A 16,355-nucleotide genomic window follows, 5' to 3' on the forward strand; every position below is an offset into this window, starting at 1 on the left:
TTTTATAGAAGTTTTCTTTTCAATTTAGTTCTTCAATTACAATTTCTCACATGCTTTGTTTTTCATTTCAATCCTTATTCTTTTTATTTTTTTCATAGCTCTTTTGTTAAAAGTTTTTTTGGCTTTCAATTTCATCATTCAATCAAAGTTTTAGTTGTTTTTATTTTGCTAATATAACCCTCATTCTTTTTTTTTTTTCTTTTGTTAAAGCTATTATCAATTAAATTTAAGCCTCCAATTGAAAATTCTTGTTTGTTCTCTGATTAATTTTTTTAGATCGTTTTGTGTGATTTTTTTCTCATGGTTTTATCTTTCAATATTTGATTTGTTAGGGATTCGATTTCATGCAATCTTATCATTTTGCATTAATTTTTTTTATGTTAGTTTTTTTTTTCTTCAATTTTTTTTTATGAGTTTATCCTGGTCTCATAATCTAAATCACAAGTTTTGCATGTCTTTTTAGAATATAAGTGTTTTTCAAAATTGTTTTGTTTGTGTTTGATTTTTCAAGATATTATTCTAAGTCATTTATAAATTATTTTTTTGTTCTATACAAATGAACTTTATTTTTTAAAATTAAAAATATTATTTTTTTAAATAATATTTATGATGCGTTCGCCTTTATTTTTTTTAAGGTGCCCAAGATATTTCCTCCATCCAAAAAATAAAAGGAAGAATAATAAACAAAGCAATTTCCTTGGCCTTGCCATGTCAACAAGTTTTGCAACAGTGGATAGGATAAGGTCACAAACGAAATTCCTCCAATGGAAATCGAACACGTTTGACACCTCACCAACAACAGTCACAAGTTTGAAAGCAATCGACACTCTTTTAGCCTAGTCAGAAAATCAGACTCCTTCCTTCCCTTCGTTACTTACGTAACTGTACGCTCTATTCTCCAAGCTCTTTTAACACAGGAGGAAAAGGGGGCCCTCAGATGGCTACTGCTGCTTCTCCAATGGCCAGCCAGCTCAAGAGCAGCTTTGCCTCATCTTTAGCAAGGAGACTTGTCATTCCCACAGCCATATCTGGAGCTCCATTTAGGGTTTCACCCGGCAAGAGAAGCTTCACTGTCAAAGCCATTCAATCAGAAAAAGGTGACAAATTCTGTTTTTCTTGCCTGCCTGCCTTTCTTGCTGACCATGTCTAGCTTACTGCTGTTGTTTAGACAAGCTCACATGAAATCATGATAAATAGTTCCCTTGTTCAAATCTTGCAGCCAACATACCAGGTGATACAACCAATCAATGGCGATCCCTTCATTGGAAGCCTTGAGACTCCCATCACATCAAGCCCACTGATTGCATGGTACCTGTCAAATCTTCCCGCCTACAGGACAGCAGTCAGCCCACTTCTCCGGGGAATCGAGGTTGGACTGGCCCATGGCTTCCTCCTGGTAGGACCATTTGTCAAGGCTGGTCCACTGAGGAACACAGAGTATGCAGGTGCAGCTGGATCTTTGGCTGCAGGTGGTCTGGTTGCGATACTAAGCATTTGCTTGACCATGTATGGAGTCGCATCCTTCACTGAAGGAGAGCCATCCACGGCCCCTCTAACCTTGACCGGAAGGAAGAAGGAGCCTGACCAGTTGCAAACTTCGGATGGATGGGCCAAGTTCAGTGGAGGATTCTTCTTTGGTGGAATTTCTGGTGTCATCTGGGCATATTTCCTTCTCTATGTCATTAACCTTCCTTACTACGTTAAGTAGAGAAAAATCGACCTTTTGCTCTGTTTGTTGTTACTTCTCTCTGTCAATATAAATTTGTTTACTCGGGATCTTATTCATTTGCAAAAATATATTCCATATTTGTACGTGAATCTCTGTTTTAAAACCCGGCCTGCCGGTGGGTTGATCGGGACTCCGTAGATCCTGAGCTTTGGCTGCGTTGGTTTCAATAAAAATAAAGAAAAAATTGACTTAATGTGTTAGTAAAAAATCAGGGTTGACTGATCGACCGGGAAAAACCCCTATAAAAACCCCTGTGAGTTTTTTTTTTCTTTTTCCAAAACAATATAATATTAAAAATATATTTCCAATTCCAATTTTATGCCAGGTTTACACCAGAGGCCATAAATTGGCAGTTTGTTAGAGGAATGGTGGGCTGGTTTTCCGAAGTGATGCTGGTGAAAGTTTCAGTTCCCTCGCCGGGAGGTGGGGAGGCACTTCCGCTGGACATGGTAGCATTGCCGTGCCGGGGAGGATCACATCGGGCTATGCATACTATTTGATAATTTCGTGGACATGTTTTTGCATGGGTATTTTTTTTTAAAAAAATTATTTTAATATATTTTTAAATAAATTATTTTTTATATATATTTTTTCAAATATTATTTAATTATAAAGATATTTCTTTTTAGTTTTTATTCAAAACAAGATCCTTCGATGTTGTTTCAAAGTTGAGATGACAAAACAACTATCCTAGCCTTGAAATTGGATCAGCCTGGGACTGGTCTGGTAACTATTTAGAAGAGAGTTTCTCTGATATCCGAAACCAGCAATACAATTCAGCAGTCCCTAGCCATTGGAGTATTGGAATTTATTACCCAAAACTACAAAAACCTTGTCTCACACTCGCATGGCTGGCTCACCCAGAAAATGAGAAGACGAAACGTCTGATAAGCACCAGGTACCGATGAACCATTCCATTTCCATGTTATCTCCTGTTGCAGGGTGCTCGGCTTTGCCGCCAAACTCAGGTACAAAGCCCCAAAACACTCCAAACAGAAGAAGACACTTCATCTCTCTTCTACAAAATTGCAAACACAATAACCAAATCCCACCAATCCATGCTAAAATCATAAGGAACCACCATCACCAAGACCCCTTTGTTGTGTTCGAGCTGCTTCGTGTTTGCTCCAATCTAAACTCCATTGGTTACGCGTCCAAGATCTTCTCCCACACTCAAAACCCAAACGTCTATCTCTACACTGCTCTTATTGATGGGTTGGTGTTATCTTGCTATTACACTGACGGGATTCATTTATATTATCAAATGATCAATTCATCACTTGTGCCCGATAGCTACGCGGTCACTTCGGTTTTAAAAGCTTGTGGGTGCCGCTTGGCTTTGAAAGAAGGTAGAGAGGTTCATTCCCAGGTCTTGAAACTGGGTTTAAGTTCAAATAGATCGATAAGAATTAAACTAATTGAACTTTATGGGAAATGCGGAGCGTTTGACGATGCAAGGCAGGTTTTCGATGAAATGCCTGAAAGAGATGTTGTTGCGTCGACTGTCATGATAAACTATTACTTTGATCATGGGTTGGTTCATGAGGCCACTAGTGTGTTTAGTTTGATCAGGATTAAGGATACGGTTTGTTGGACTGCGATGATTGACGGGCTGGTTAGGAATGGAGAGAGCAATAGAGCTCTAGAGGTTTTTAGAAATATGCAAAGGGAGGATGTAATGCCTAATGAAGTTACTATCGTTTGTGTTTTATCTGCTTGTTCGGAATTGGGTGCTTTGCAGCTTGGAAGATGGGTGCACTCTTATATGGACAAGCATGGCATTGAGCTCAACCATTTTGTTGGTGGTGCTTTAATCAATATGTATTCCAGGTGCGGTGATATAGATGAAGCGCAAAGGGTTTTTGAACAAATGAAGGAGAAAAATGTCATCACTTATAATTCTATGATAATGGGGTTTGCGCTGCATGGGAAGAGCGTTGAAGCCATTGAGTTGTTTAGGGGATTGATAAAGCAAGGTCTTACCCCAAGTAGTGTCACTTTTGTTGGAGTGTTGAATGCTTGTAGTCATGGGGGTTTGGCTGAGTTGGGATTCGAAATCTTCCACTCTATGGCTAAAGATTATGGGATTGAACCACAAATTGAGCATTATGGGTGTATGGTTGATCTTCTTGGTCGCCTAGGTCGACTGGAAGAGGCGTACGGTTTTATTAGAATGATGAAAGTAGCACCTGATCATGTCATGCTAGGAGCTTTATTAAGTGCTTGTAAGATTCACGGAAACCTGGAATTAGCAGAACGGGTTGCAAAAAGTTTGGTGGCTTGCAAAAATGCAGATTCTGGAACTTATATTTTGCTATCAAATGCGTACTCTTCATCAGGGAAATGGAAAGAGGCTGCAGAAGTAAGAACAAATATGAGGGAGGAGGGAATAGAAAAGGAACCAGGGTGTAGTTCCATTGAAGTGAACAATGAAATTCACGAGTTCCTTCTCGGAGACCTCAGACACCCCCAAAAGGAAAAGATCTACAAAAAGTTGGAGGAGTTGAACCAAATATTAAGATTAGAAGGATATACTCCAGCGACAGAGGTTGTGCTGCATGATATTGAGAAATCAGAAAAAGAATGGGCTTTAGCAATACATAGTGAGAGGCTTGCTATCTGTTATGGACTAATCTCAACTAAACCATTGACTACAATAAGAGTTGTGAAAAATTTGAGGGTATGTAATGACTGTCACTTGACGATCAAGCTCATTTCAAATATTACAATGAGAAAAATAGTGGTGAGGGATCGCAATAGATTTCACCATTTTGAAAATGGGGTTTGTTCTTGTGGGGACTATTGGTGAGATGAAGATTATAAATGATGTTATTATGCACTGTGACTTTTTTTATTCTTCTCCTCCTCCTCCGGAAAAGGAAAAAAAGGAATTCTTGTCCTAAAATGTTAGTTTATTTGGTTAATGAACACTATAATTCCTGAGAATGAGAAAGGGTGATGCGGGCTCGAGTTTTATTCTGAACTTTCAGCCATGCCTCCTGGTTTCTTGTGTAGGATTGATTGCTCGTAACTAGGCTTTTCGGATTACCAGAGTTTTCTTCTTATTTGGATGTGCCATTTGTAAAAAGATTTGGTTTGTGTTGGTCAAGAACATGTTCTCCGTCGTAATGTTGTAAAAAAATAATTTTTTTTTTTTAATATTTTCCCACAACAAAAACAAATGAAGTTAAGTTGATTGTACTGGTCCTCCTGCTTTAAATGTAACTTCTTATACCTCAGCTAACTTGCAGACTCTACTCGTGAGTGTATGAGGATTATTTATTTTTATATTTTAAAATTATTTTTGAAAAAATATAAAAATTTTATTTTATTTTTTTATTTTAAAATAATACTTTTTTAATATTTTCAAATGATTGTAATATATGATTTTAAAAATAAAAAAAATATTATTTTAATACATTTAAAATAAAAAATATTTTAAAAATTAACTATTATTACATTTTCAAACCGACCTTTCTATATTTATATATAAAAAAGTCAACAATGTTATTCTTTTACATAATTTTTCAGTTTGAAAATGTTGATTGAGTGTGATGACTATCATTAGCGTGGATCATCCAAGTCAATTATACAATGATCTTGCAAGTTGATGGAATTACAATGGGAAAGCTGGATGAGCATTTTTGATATTATAATAATGATTATTTAGAAAAAAATTATTTATAAATATATTAAAAAAATATATATTTTTTATTTTTTTAAAAATTTATTTTTAATATTAATACTACAAAACAATCTATATACACATAAAAAAATAATTCAAAAAAAAAAATTTAAATTTTTTTTAAAATATTTTACAATCTCAAAAACAAACAAAACCTAAGATCTTGATTGAATTACTTTGCTTTAAATAATATCTAAGTTTATCGAGTTAGCCTATAATTTAATTTAGGTTGAGTTTTTTTTAGATTAAAATGTTTCGTTAAATTTAAATGATTATATATTTAGATTCGAGTGAAACTCAGTCGAGTTAACTTCAAGAAATTTATGTTTAAAATGATGTTTTATTTTATAAAAAAAAAACTAAAATGATATATTTCTGGGATTTTCCGGTGTCTTTAATCGCAAGAATGCCCATTGTTTCACAATTATTTTCTTTGTTAGGTTCTCAAAGGAAGGAATTAGTTCGAATTTTGGCTGCATGCGGAAACAAATCATCTTTCACCCCACCTAACCCACATGACACATGTAACTTGCTGGATCAACAAACAGGCAATCTAGTCATTTTGAATTTACTAACGCCATCATCGTTCTCCAGCGCAAGATCAAGACAGATCCTTTCGAAACCAAACCCACTTGATTGTTTTGTCGTGTGTGCTTCCAGGCGGACTCCTCGTATCCGTATCCACTTATCGTACACGTTTAAACCTTTGTAAGAACCTCACATAAAGAAAACTGAAAAGGAAAGAAAAAAGCTGAGAAAAAGCAAGGCATCTCCCTCTTTCTCCTCAAGGAAAACAAACTCATACCCCACAAGCAATGTTCAACACAAGAAAAGGAAAGGAAATTTCCTTCTCAACCATAAAGAGCAGTGAAGCAGAGCTCCATTAGGAACATAAAGTTACCAAGCTGCATCAAGGATTATTAATTAAGCAATGGATGAGTTACTCATTTCCTTCATGATCATCTCTGTCTTTCTTGCTTTCATATATTAATCTTGAACTCGTTTTTCTCTTCTCGGTTTTCTAATCTCTTTCATGATATTAATCTATCTTTCTAACCCCTTTTTTGTCTTGTTTTGCTAGATGTAGCCCATGTTCAAAAGACTCGCATCACAGAGAAAACACCAGTCCAGGAGTATCCTCTTCAACAACCAGCGTGCATGTGACGGCCCTTGACGGCATAGTGAACGTCAACTCTCTTTTTACAGTCGCTGTCTTCGTCGGTCTCTCCCTTACAACACCAAATCAACGCAGCCTCGAAAACCGCGTCTCCTGCGATGCAGGCATTGACATGGCCAAGAATCTACTGGTCTTCGAGGTTGTGTCCTTCAGTTTCTTCCTCTTCTCTTCTCTGGTCGCACAAGGCCTGAAACTGGCTATCAATTTGTTGAACAGTAAAGACGTGGATGAAGCTTTTAGAGCACACATTAATTTGAAGGTCTTGAGGTTCGGGATGATGGGGTCGGCTATAGGTTCGGTCATGGGTTGTGTGTTCTTGATGCTGTCAATGGTTAATGTGATTCAGATTCGGCTGGGGCTGCTGTCTTGTGGGAGTAAGAGTGCTGTTCATGCTGTGACTGCTCTGGTTCTTTTAGTCTCTTCTGCTCTCTTGGTCTATATTTCTACTGCTTTCTATGCTTTTCTCCACTGATAGATTGTTTAGCTTTATGAAAGTCGTATCAAGTTGTCAACTTCTAAGACACAAAGAGTATATATTTTTGGTTGATGAGAATTTCTCAATTTTTAGCACTTCCTTTGGATTCATTGATGAATAGATTATTATTTCGGTGGCACGGTTCATTTTTAAAGTGTTATATATATTAAAATAATATTAAAAACATGTTTTAGATTCTTTTTTTATTATTATTAATATTTATATAAGAGATGTCATCTTTTATTAATATTCATTAATATTTCCCTATACCTTAAGAGGTGTGGTACTAGTTAGACTAATGGTTTGCGCACTTGTGAACTGATTTTCGTCTATGTCACAGCTATACTCATTACTCACTTCATCTGTTAAGTCTTTCTATTGCTTTGAATATGGATAATGTGGAAAATTCAGTGCCTGCTGAATGGTCTGTCTTGTAGTCTCTGCAGGTGTGTTGATTTCGCCGGTATGAGAACAGAGAAGCAACCCTTGCTACCGGCAAGATGAGTTAGCTGACAGTTATATATATTTCTCAAAGATTTGTGTTGATATTGCTTCTGTTGCTTATCAAAATTCCAAGAATCTTGTTTATTGTTTGATTGCGACGATCCTGGCAGCTTCCAGGAACTAGCAAGGCCTTATATACGGGCATGCAATGTCTTCAATTCCTTTTCTTCTCTGTTTATTTCAGAAACAAAATCCAGGGAGTGATCAGGAAAGAATCGCGTTTTATGAAAAACGTCTGTGTGTGTGATTGCACCTGCTGCTGAGTCATGTGAGAAACTTCGAGCCCTGACTCGTATGTATTTCTTTCTAAAGTCCCTTGCAAGGGAAGGGATATGATTATTTGTCTTACCCTTCATTTCTGCAACTTGCACAACTCTTCCTTAACCTCGTTGTCTATGATGACTTGCGATGTGGGCAATGAATGCTTATCTAAATTCAGCATCCTAGCTTGTTTCAACCTTAGATATTGAAACAAAAACAAAATCGTATCTTCTGTTCTTGAACATTGCCGTCACCATGTTTCCTTGTAGAATTGGGTCTGCAGAATGATGAGTTTGGAAAAAAATCAATCTGATCCAACAATTAGATTAAGAATTATGTCCGTTTTCTTCATAAAGCTCCCTTGACACATCATTAGTACATGCATGGTGGGGGTGTTGGAGTTCAATAACAACTAGGATATAGGTTCATAGGAATAAAGAGAAAGTGTTAGCTGCAGTGCTTTTTTAGAGCAAAACCAATGTGAGTTTTGTTCAACAATTGGTATCAGCAGATCCTATAGTTGAAAAGGAAGACCAATACCAATAGGTTGGGAAGAAGAAAAGGCACACGCGAAGCAGCAGTGTCTTTGGAAAATCTCTAAAAAAAAAAACTTGAGATTTTGATGAAGAAGATAATTCTGAATCTTCAATAGATGTTATTCTAATTAAATATTTTGTTCAAAAGAGTTATCCTTCTAAAAATAAAGTTTTAATAGTTAGAGACTTTACTCCACTTTATGGATACAATGCTTTATCTTTTAACTAGGAAGAATTTGTCATGCAATGCGTTTGTTTAATATTAGTTTTTGCATTTACAGAAAAAACACAGTTAGATATTTAGAAACTGTTTTGGAACGCGGTTGAAATTGTGTTTTTAAAAAATTAATTTTTTTTTTACTAAAATTTAATATGATTTGTATGTTTTGGCTCGTTTTGATATGTTGATGTCAAAAATAATTTTTTAAAAATAAAAAAACATTATTACCATGTATTTTAACATGAAAAATTATTTGAAAAGTAACCGATACCACACTATCAAACATACTCTAATAGTAATACACCAAACTGCATTTTTTTCAGCTAGCAGTGACAGCATCTCCCTTGGACAGATAAGACCTCAGCAGCTGTTTAAAGAAGAGACACCAATTAGCAGCAGTGACAGCATTCTACATTATTGTTGTAGCTAGCTTGAAGCTTCCACGGCAGCAGCATCCCGCAGCAAATCACAATAGCAGACGCAGCAGTAGTGAGTAGATCATATGCAATTATTTTTTGATTCCAACAACAAACGAAGCAGCTTGTAGCAGTCCTCCCAGCAGCTTCCAACACCTGTTGTGGCAGCAGATCCTTCACGTAACAGCTGCCTTTCATCACAATAGCAGATCATATTAGCAACACAATAGTAGTGTCCACAACAGTTCCAGCAAAATACATCAGACAAAGCACTTAACACTTAACAGTAACTTGTTTTTGCAGCAGCAGATATGAGAGATCTTCAAATTGTTGGAGGGATCAAAAAGCTTAACAATCTGAATTACAGCACATGGTCAACGTGCAAGATGCCAGAAAAGACAACGACAGTGAAGACACGCAACCAGGCGAAGAAATGAATGAAGATTTATGCAAGTGGAAGATTAAAACCGGTAAAGCAATGTTTGCCTTGAAAACTGTGATTGAAGAGGATATGTTGGAGCACACCTAGGATGCTACAACGCCAAAAGAAGTATGAGACACCCTTGCTTGTCTCTTCTCAAAGAAGAATGATGCCAACTTCTAGAGCGAGTTGTTGTCAAAATTAACAAGATAAAATGAGATTTAATAAGATAAAATGAGATTTAATAAGATTAGAACTTGAAATAACTATTAGTGAAACAAGGATGAATATAATAATTATCCATGGTTTAAAACTCGAATATCAAAGTTTTGTTGTTGTAGTACAAAAATGGTGTGCTCAACCATCATTAGTTGAGTTTAAAAATTTTCTTATAAGTCAAGAAAATATGGTTAAGCAAATGGCAGGAGTCTCGTTAAAGAGTGAAGAGGAAGCACTCCATACCAACAATGACAAGAGTAAGCAATGATATACTTGCAAAGATATAAACCACAATTGACACACTAATGGTGAATTTAATAAGGATAGTGATAAGAAGAATTATCAAAAGGAAGCTTTCATTAAGGGGGAGCTTCAAAGAATTATGGTAATAATAAAAGATTTGAGAGCATATTTTATAGTTGTGGAAAAAGTAGTCGTATAAAGAAAAACTACTAGTTTAAGAAGCCAACAAAAAACAATGTTGCTATTTTAAGTTCAGAAAAATTGGTTGAAGATGAATTGGATGTTGAGACATCATTTTTATATATATATATAAAAGGAATTAGCATTGACAACAATAATTAAATACCAAATCAATTATAAGTGATTGATTTTTTATGGTGGGTGTTCTAATTACATGACAAGTTATAATTAAGAAAATCATGTGGTGATGACAATTGACAACTCAAAATTACCAATAACTCATTTTGATAAGACAACAATCATGCATCATTATAACTCTGATCAAGTACATCTTCAAGATGTTAATTGTGTCTTAGGCATGAAGAAATGCTTGGTGTCTACATCACAATTAATATCAACAAACCATTATGTCTTGTTTGGTCCACATGATTTTAAAGTATATTAGAATTGTGATTTTGACCAAGATTGTGACCATAATCTTGATCATGACGAGGAGTTAGATCAATAAAAATTCTCTTTTATTGATCTTTGGGAAGAGAAATTCCTATTACAAGTTCAAAGTTTAAAAAGTCTTATGCTTCCATACAAAGAAAAACACATGGAAGAAGAGCTTATTGATTTTAATGATTTAGATAAACCTTAAGTAGTTAAAGCATCTATCACAAAGATGTATGTATGTAATGAAAATGTCTCATCTAGTTATATAGAAGAAAGTAGCAATGGGTTTTGATGAAGAAGACATATAATTCTGAATCTTCAATGTTTTAAAAGAACCTTTCAAACAATAAATAAAAGTTGAATGCAAAGCTAGAACAATTATCTATAAAGATGGATGTTGTTATTCCAATTAAATATTTTGTTCAAAAGAGTTATCATCTTATAAAAAGAGTTTCAATAGTTAGAGACTTTACTCCACTTTATGGATCCAATGCTTTATCTTTTAATTAGGAAGAAGTTGTTATGCAGAAGGGGTGTGTTTGTTTAGTGTTAGTTTTTAGGTTTGCAGTGGAAAAAACAAAGTTAGATGTTTGGTAATACACCAAACTATGTTTTATATTATAGGGCCCATCCAAAAATTGAGTTTGAAATGCAGTTTTTATGAAACAGTTTTTATATGCTTTTTTAACTAAATTCTGTAAAACTTGATTTGTTTTTGTGTTTTAAAAGAATTTTTTTTCAAAATTTGATTTTTTTTTTTTTTCTTTACTTCAAATTATTATTTTTTGTATTTTCATATCATTTTGATGCGCTAATATCAAAAAATAATTTTTTAAAAAATAAAAAAAAATTATTTTGATGCATTTCAAGTAAAAAACACTTTTGAAAAACAATCACAACCAAACATTTTATATATGTTTTTTGCCGCATATAAACATTAACCATAATTTTTGTCAAACACGTATCTAAATCCAACTAACAACACCTAACCACACCTTTTTTAAACCACAACCATAAAAACTTTCTCAAAAACAAACACACTCAAGTATTTTGATCAAGAGAAAGAAAATTTAATAGCTAATGATGTTAAGGGTAAAAGCTCCAAGAGAAAGATTTCAGATTTTTATGGTGTCACTCTTGTTGCAAAGGTAGAACTAAAAGATTCTGCTGATAAGAAATTAAAGATGTGTAAGCCCAAAGTCAATCTCAGTTGGAAAAGTTAAAAATCTAGTTGAAGGATTGGAAACACAAACATAGTTTGGAAGAATCCAATTGATGTTAAGCATAATAGTGAAACTATCTTTTTCAATGTCAAAGAAATCCATGTTTGATAACGATAGAATACGAACGACATCAACACCGCTAAGGCAGAATGTCGTGAATAGAAGGAAAAGATGGAAGACTGATATCAATTTTATATCCATATTTTGTCTTTTCAAACAAACTAATCTATGTCTTTTCTATATCTATAATATAGATATATAAACATTGGGACTACTAATTGCATCGTAGGAACTTCCTGTATTGATATATTTCCTTTCATCTATAAGTAGGAAAACTAAACACATTAGGAAAAATTAACCTTTCAAGAGTTTAGATAAATCAGTAACTTAGAGTCTTGTGTCTTAAAAAAACAAGCTAGCATAGGAAGTTTCTTTCACTTGAAGGTAGTGGCAATGGGTTCTTCCTTTACGCCTATGGCTTGTCCGGTGGTAATCTGTGAGGGCCTGTAGAAGAGGCAACAAGGTTTTCACAAAATAATTCGTAAAGTTCAAACAATTTATAGAGCAATGGTTTCCTAAAATCCATTTGGATGAGGGAAGAACAACATAAACTACAAGTGGCATGGTTTAAAGAGATAAGCTTGTCAAGGACTTGCATTGGTAGGGATATTGGCATGGAGAGATTGCATCAGATTCTCCCTCAGTCTCTTGGCAAGAATACTGAAAAAAGAATCAAGCTCTTTTTCAAGATTTTTGAGTTCATATCTATCTCTACTATATAAATGTGTCTCAGATGGTAAACGTAAGTGGGATATCGGTCTCATGGTGAGAAAAATTAGAAAAAGCCAGACTGATAACAAAGAAAGACTAGAAATCTAGCCAAATTCATTGATTTTTCATGAAATAGAGGATGATTCAGCTCAACCTACAGGTTCAGGCCACATTATAAAAGAAAGGTAAAGCATCTCCCAAGACATTGTTATAGAGACAAGCCAACTAGAATATCAAACAAGGCCGACAGAAGCTACCTTTTCGATTCGGTTTCTCTTACACCTTGAATAATGTTTCTTAGTAGGTGATGGAGTGCTCCTCCATATCTCTTAAACCCATAACAAGCTGTTCTTGATAAGCTGTAGATCGTTTTCGATCTTGTTGTAGCTCAGCGGTCAATTCTAGAATCTTTACATCTTTCTCTAGGTTTTATATACACAAGAAATGCCTAAAACCCCATGACCGTAACTTTTTGGCCATTGGAAGAATTGGCCTCTGTGAAGTAATTTAGAAAGACATGCATGCCTAAGTTGAAGTTTTGATTCCTTTCATGCTATCTCGAAATTGTTCATGGCTATGAAATCCCTTGATTCAATCAAGGTAAAGATGAAATGCATGCTTTAGATTTGAGAGGATAACCATCTCAATCAAATTTTAAATTGCTCGTTAGCTGGTTATAGGAACTAGAAAAGAAAAAAGAGGCTTCAACAAAATGACCTAAATAAAAACAACTAATTATTATAAAAACCACAATCTAAAACAAGTAATTGTAAAATATTGATTAGCAAACTGAATGAAAGCTTAACTGGCAAGGTTTTGAATTAATATTTTAATGGTTATAAGTTTAAATTTTTTCAAGGTAACTGACACGTAAGCTAACTCGAATAACTATGTTAATAAAAAAAAATATTGATCAACATGGTGGGTTACTCGAGATCTCAAATGATCGGATTAGAAAAAATAAAAACAATCTAACTAATATAATAAAAAATTTGGATTAATTCATTAACATGGTCAACCTTGGATGACTATGCTACAACTAGTTCTTAATTAATTAATTTTTTAATAAAAAAAAATATTTTTTATTTTAAAATTAACTTTTTTAATCCACGAAAATTAGCTAAGATACACCCGGGTTTTAAAACAGGGATGTGTTGGTCCGGTTTCTCAATCATACCCTTGTATAGAAAAATTAATGAGGTATAACTTCCCATTTGTTATTATTCTTTAATCTCTCAGTCAATTAATTTTGTTAAAATTAAGGGACGCGTGGTGATTTTAATATAAATGGAACACATACACTACTACTGATTTCACAAGAAGATCGCTTGGCTACTCTCAATTTGGATGCCTCAACTCCGCTCCCTCTCTTTCGATTCTCAGTAAGTTGCCTCTCTTTCTCTCCTCTACCCAATTGCCCAATTTCGACCCATCGATGGAGCTTACCATTAATGCCGGATATCATATGAGTTTTATCTTTTTAAAAGATTTTTGGTCTTTTTTTTTTAATAAGAGATTATTGCTGCTGTTTTAATGAATTATCGTTGCAGTGGATGTCGAAGAAGAAGAAGAGGCTGGAATTGTAGAACCTTGTGTTGGTATGGAGTTTGAATCTGAAGATGCTGCCAGGAAGTTCTACTCAGAGTATGCTAGACGGCTAGGATTTGTTGTGCGTGTTATGCAGCGTCGTCGTTCTGGGATTGATGGGAGAACTCTTGCTCGTCGTCTTGGATGTAACAAACAGGGTTTTTCTCCAAATAATAGGACTATAGTTGGTCCTGGTCCGGACAAGAAGCCAAGGCCCAGTGCGCGAGAAGGTTGCAAAGCAACCATCTTGGTCAAAATGGACAAGTCTGGTAAATGGGTCGTTACTAGATTTGAAAAGGATCATAATCATCCTTTGGTTGTTACTGCTTCTGGGTTCTCTTCATCGGTTAGTATCAATACCATACCTTGTTTGATTGTGCATAATTTGTGTTTTCAACAGTCATTAAGTTTGTTTATATAGTAGAAATATGTTCTTGTTTGTATCCCTTGTAGTGTGCTAAATGCGAATACATGAATTACTCTTTATAGGGGTGCGAAATGGGAATACATGAATTGCATATATGTAATTAATAACTCTAGTTGTTTCTGGAATTTTCTTTGAAATCCCAATCGCTGCTAGAGTATGTACATTTCTACGGATTAAATTAAGGATCTCGCTGTGGAGACAGCTCTTGCTTTCGCTATTTTGCTGCTCCTAAGAGTGTTTAGTGGGGAGGGTTAGGTTTTGGCTTACATGTATATAATGATTATCCCCGTCATGTAGTGGTTGCCTGATTTGCAGTTTTTTTTATCGTTCTCAATGCTTAAAGAAACCGGAAAACTACATGCGTGTGTAGAAAGACCCCTTTCTTTCTGAACCAAGTACTGTTAAAAGTTTTGACTGGTGTATGGTGGCCTTAGGCTTACCACCATCTTAGTATGACAGGATGTTCTATTTACAGTCCTTGCTCCAAAAGGCCGTGTTGTTGTATTGCATTTTACTCTTAGCCATGCCATTAACTATATCTAAAACTCTTATTTGCTGTTCTTACATCCGTTAATTATCACTCGCTTTGTTGGATGCAGCTCTTAATTGTACCACACCCATTGCCTTTATTAAGTGTTTCAGGCTTTCAACAGCTGTATGCATTTATCTATGCTGTGTGTTTTCGTGAAATTAAATCATCGCATCAGGATAAATGAAAGCTAGATGATTTGCTTTATGAGTGCGATCTTTGCTGGGATGTCTCTAGTTGGCCACCACATTTGTAGTATGGGTAGACAGTCTATTGATCCTCCTCTGGTGGCTCCTTTTGTTTGGCAGAACTAGCAATCACAAAACATTTATGTAGAGTTTCACATTTTTACTGTGATTTGATTCAGTTTCCTTAGCAAATTGTTTGCTTTTTTTGAGCATGTAGGGTGACAAGGATAAGAAAATTGAAGAGCTTACGAAAGAGTTGGAGCATCAGGATCATTTATGTGTGACTTATCGTGAAAAACTAGTCAGTTTTATGAATAGCGTTGAGGAGCAAACAGAAGAACTGGCTTCAAAAATTCAACTTATTGTTGACAACATCAGGAAAGTCGAATCAGAAGTGCAAAACTTTTCCCGCCGTAGATAGCCCTGGCGTTTAACGTTAGTATTTACTTCTGGTCATGAAAGCTTCTGATCATTCAGAATATGCCACAGAATCACTTTATTTTGCTCAAGATGTTTTAGGATTCGGCCTTGTAGCATTATTCATTATATGCAATGTAAAGCACACTGTCTAAGGCATATCCACTCACACACTCACATGAATGCTGGTTATGATTTCTAAATTCTCTCTCTCTCTGTCAGCTGGTAGATAACAAAAATAGACGAGACAAGCGCCGGAGAGGGAACTGGAGCAGCCCAAATGGAGCTAGGCCCTCAAGTCATGCCTTGGAACTTCGTGGCTATTGCCATTATGCCTGCCCAGAGCTGAAATACACACTTCTGGACACAGCTCTATGTTGGTGCTCAAAATAACCTTAATTGATGAACCAACATGAATTGATTGTTGGGATTCTTCCAGTTGTATAGTAATCTTCTCCAGTGAACTCTTAGAGATATGTTGGCTAAGCCATCTCATGATTTCTGTAATGTTTGTGTGGTAACTTACCACTATAGGTGCTTAGGATCAATGCTGGAATAGTGGTGAGCCATGTCATGGTTAGCAGCACAGAAGAAACGATCATTGTTTTCTACGATCCTGGAGGCAAAAAAGTATATGTTTTACCTGCTTTTATGGTGAAATAATGTACTACTTTCAGTTATTTACTAGCTGCAATGCATCTCAGGTTCA

General features: G+C 35.2%; 4 protein-coding genes across 4 annotated transcripts; all 4 read left to right on the forward strand.

Moving 5' to 3' along the window:
* Positions 1–853: 853 nt before the first annotated feature.
* LOC118050069 (photosystem I reaction center subunit XI, chloroplastic-like) lies at positions 854–1,795 on the forward strand. The gene is made up of 2 exons (XM_073407789.1): positions 854–1,097; positions 1,221–1,795. Exons 1-2 carry the CDS (start codon positions 938–940, stop codon positions 1,706–1,708), a joined length of 648 nt encoding a protein of 215 aa, XP_073263890.1. The 5' UTR covers positions 854–937; the 3' UTR covers positions 1,709–1,795.
* A 576-nt stretch (positions 1,796–2,371) lies between these two features.
* LOC118050060 (putative pentatricopeptide repeat-containing protein At5g59200, chloroplastic) lies at positions 2,372–4,705 on the forward strand. Its single transcript, XM_035060287.1, has one exon. It carries the CDS (start codon positions 2,634–2,636, stop codon positions 4,536–4,538), a length of 1,905 nt encoding a protein of 634 aa, XP_034916178.1. The 5' UTR covers positions 2,372–2,633; the 3' UTR covers positions 4,539–4,705.
* A 1,315-nt stretch (positions 4,706–6,020) lies between these two features.
* On the forward strand, positions 6,021–7,581 carry LOC118050065 (uncharacterized). The gene is made up of 2 exons (XM_035060291.2): positions 6,021–6,353; positions 6,496–7,581. Exons 1-2 carry the CDS (start codon positions 6,346–6,348, stop codon positions 7,061–7,063), a joined length of 576 nt encoding a protein of 191 aa, XP_034916182.1. The 5' UTR covers positions 6,021–6,345; the 3' UTR covers positions 7,064–7,581.
* A 6,144-nt stretch (positions 7,582–13,725) lies between these two features.
* LOC118050066 (protein FAR1-RELATED SEQUENCE 5) lies at positions 13,726–16,333 on the forward strand. Its single transcript, XM_035060292.2, has 4 exons — positions 13,726–13,880; positions 14,049–14,431; positions 15,447–15,664; positions 15,869–16,333. Coding segments are annotated over exons 1-3 (588 nt in total). The 5' UTR covers positions 13,726–13,879; the 3' UTR covers positions 15,651–15,664; positions 15,869–16,333.
* Positions 16,334–16,355: the final 22 nt, after the last annotated feature.

This window comes from Populus alba, chromosome 2 (assembly GCF_005239225.2).
Source record: "Populus alba chromosome 2, ASM523922v2, whole genome shotgun sequence".
NCBI lineage: Eukaryota > Viridiplantae > Streptophyta > Magnoliopsida > Malpighiales > Salicaceae > Populus > Populus alba.